The sequence below is a fragment of the Aptenodytes forsteri genome, unplaced genomic scaffold (genome assembly GCF_000699145.1).
Source record: "Aptenodytes forsteri isolate BGI_AS27 unplaced genomic scaffold, ASM69914v1 Scaffold186, whole genome shotgun sequence".
Taxonomy (NCBI): Eukaryota; Metazoa; Chordata; class Aves; order Sphenisciformes; family Spheniscidae; genus Aptenodytes; species Aptenodytes forsteri.
In genome coordinates, this window is record NW_008793959.1 from 198,731 (window position 1) to 199,572 (window position 842).

At 69.1% G+C, this 842-nt stretch overlaps 1 protein-coding gene across 1 annotated transcript in view; it reads right to left on the reverse strand.

Annotated features, from left to right (window-relative positions):
- Nucleotides 1–842, reverse strand: part of ARHGAP44 (Rho GTPase activating protein 44) — a 20,307-nt gene that overhangs the window by 4,410 nt on the left and 15,055 nt on the right. The window contains exon 18 of the mRNA XM_009285559.1: nt 548–769. Coding sequence (XP_009283834.1) covers nt 548–769 — 222 coding nt within the window. The remainder of the gene's footprint in view (nt 1–547; nt 770–842) is intronic.

Below are 842 nucleotides of genomic sequence, written 5' to 3' on the forward strand. Positions count from 1 at the left end.
CCATCTTGCCTGTGCAAATGGAAGTCAGACACAGACCTCGGGCAGAGGAAGGGCTCGGGGGACGCTGGGCTCCTTTAGGCTTTTCCTTGTACCTTCCTTGCACCTCCAGCCCAAATTTCGCTACAGCCCAGCGACACCCGCTGCGAGCCGGGCGAGGGACCCGCAGGAAGCTCCCCGAAGGCAGCCCGGTTCCCGCGGGGCCGGCAGGCTGGGGATGTAGGCTTTTCCTTGTACCTTCCTTGCACCTCCAGCCCAAATTTCGCTACAGCCCAGCGACACCCGCTGCGAGCCGGGCGAGGGACCCGCAGGAAGCTCCCCGAAGGCAGCCCGGTTCCCGCGGGGCCGGCAGGCTGGGGATGTTGCGGTGGCTGCAGGGATGCTGAGCATCCTCTCCTCCCGCTGCCCCCGGGATGCCGCTCCTCTCCCAGGGATGCTGAGCATCCTCTCCTCCCGCTGCCTCTGGCGTGGCCGTGGGGTCGTTTTGCTGCTGGATTCACACATGGGGAGGATGCCCGGGTTGGGGACATGGGGGTGCCGGTGGCCTTACCTTGTCCGCTCGGTTCCCGGGGGGAAGCCGAAGCTGGTGGGAGGCGGGGAAGGGGTAGCTGAAATATCCGGCGATTGCTCGGGAATGGGCGAGTGGGGCGCGGCGGGGAGCTCGGCGGGCGGCGCGGGGGGCTGAGCAGCCGGCGGGGTGGAGGACGCCTTGCGCACCACTGCGGTGCCTCGGCGAGCCACCCACGAGGTGTCCATCACCCTGACGCCCATGCTGGGGGGGGGACATAGAGACAGGCTCTCAGCACCCGCCCGGCGGGAGGGGACCGCCGGCACCGCGCCACGGC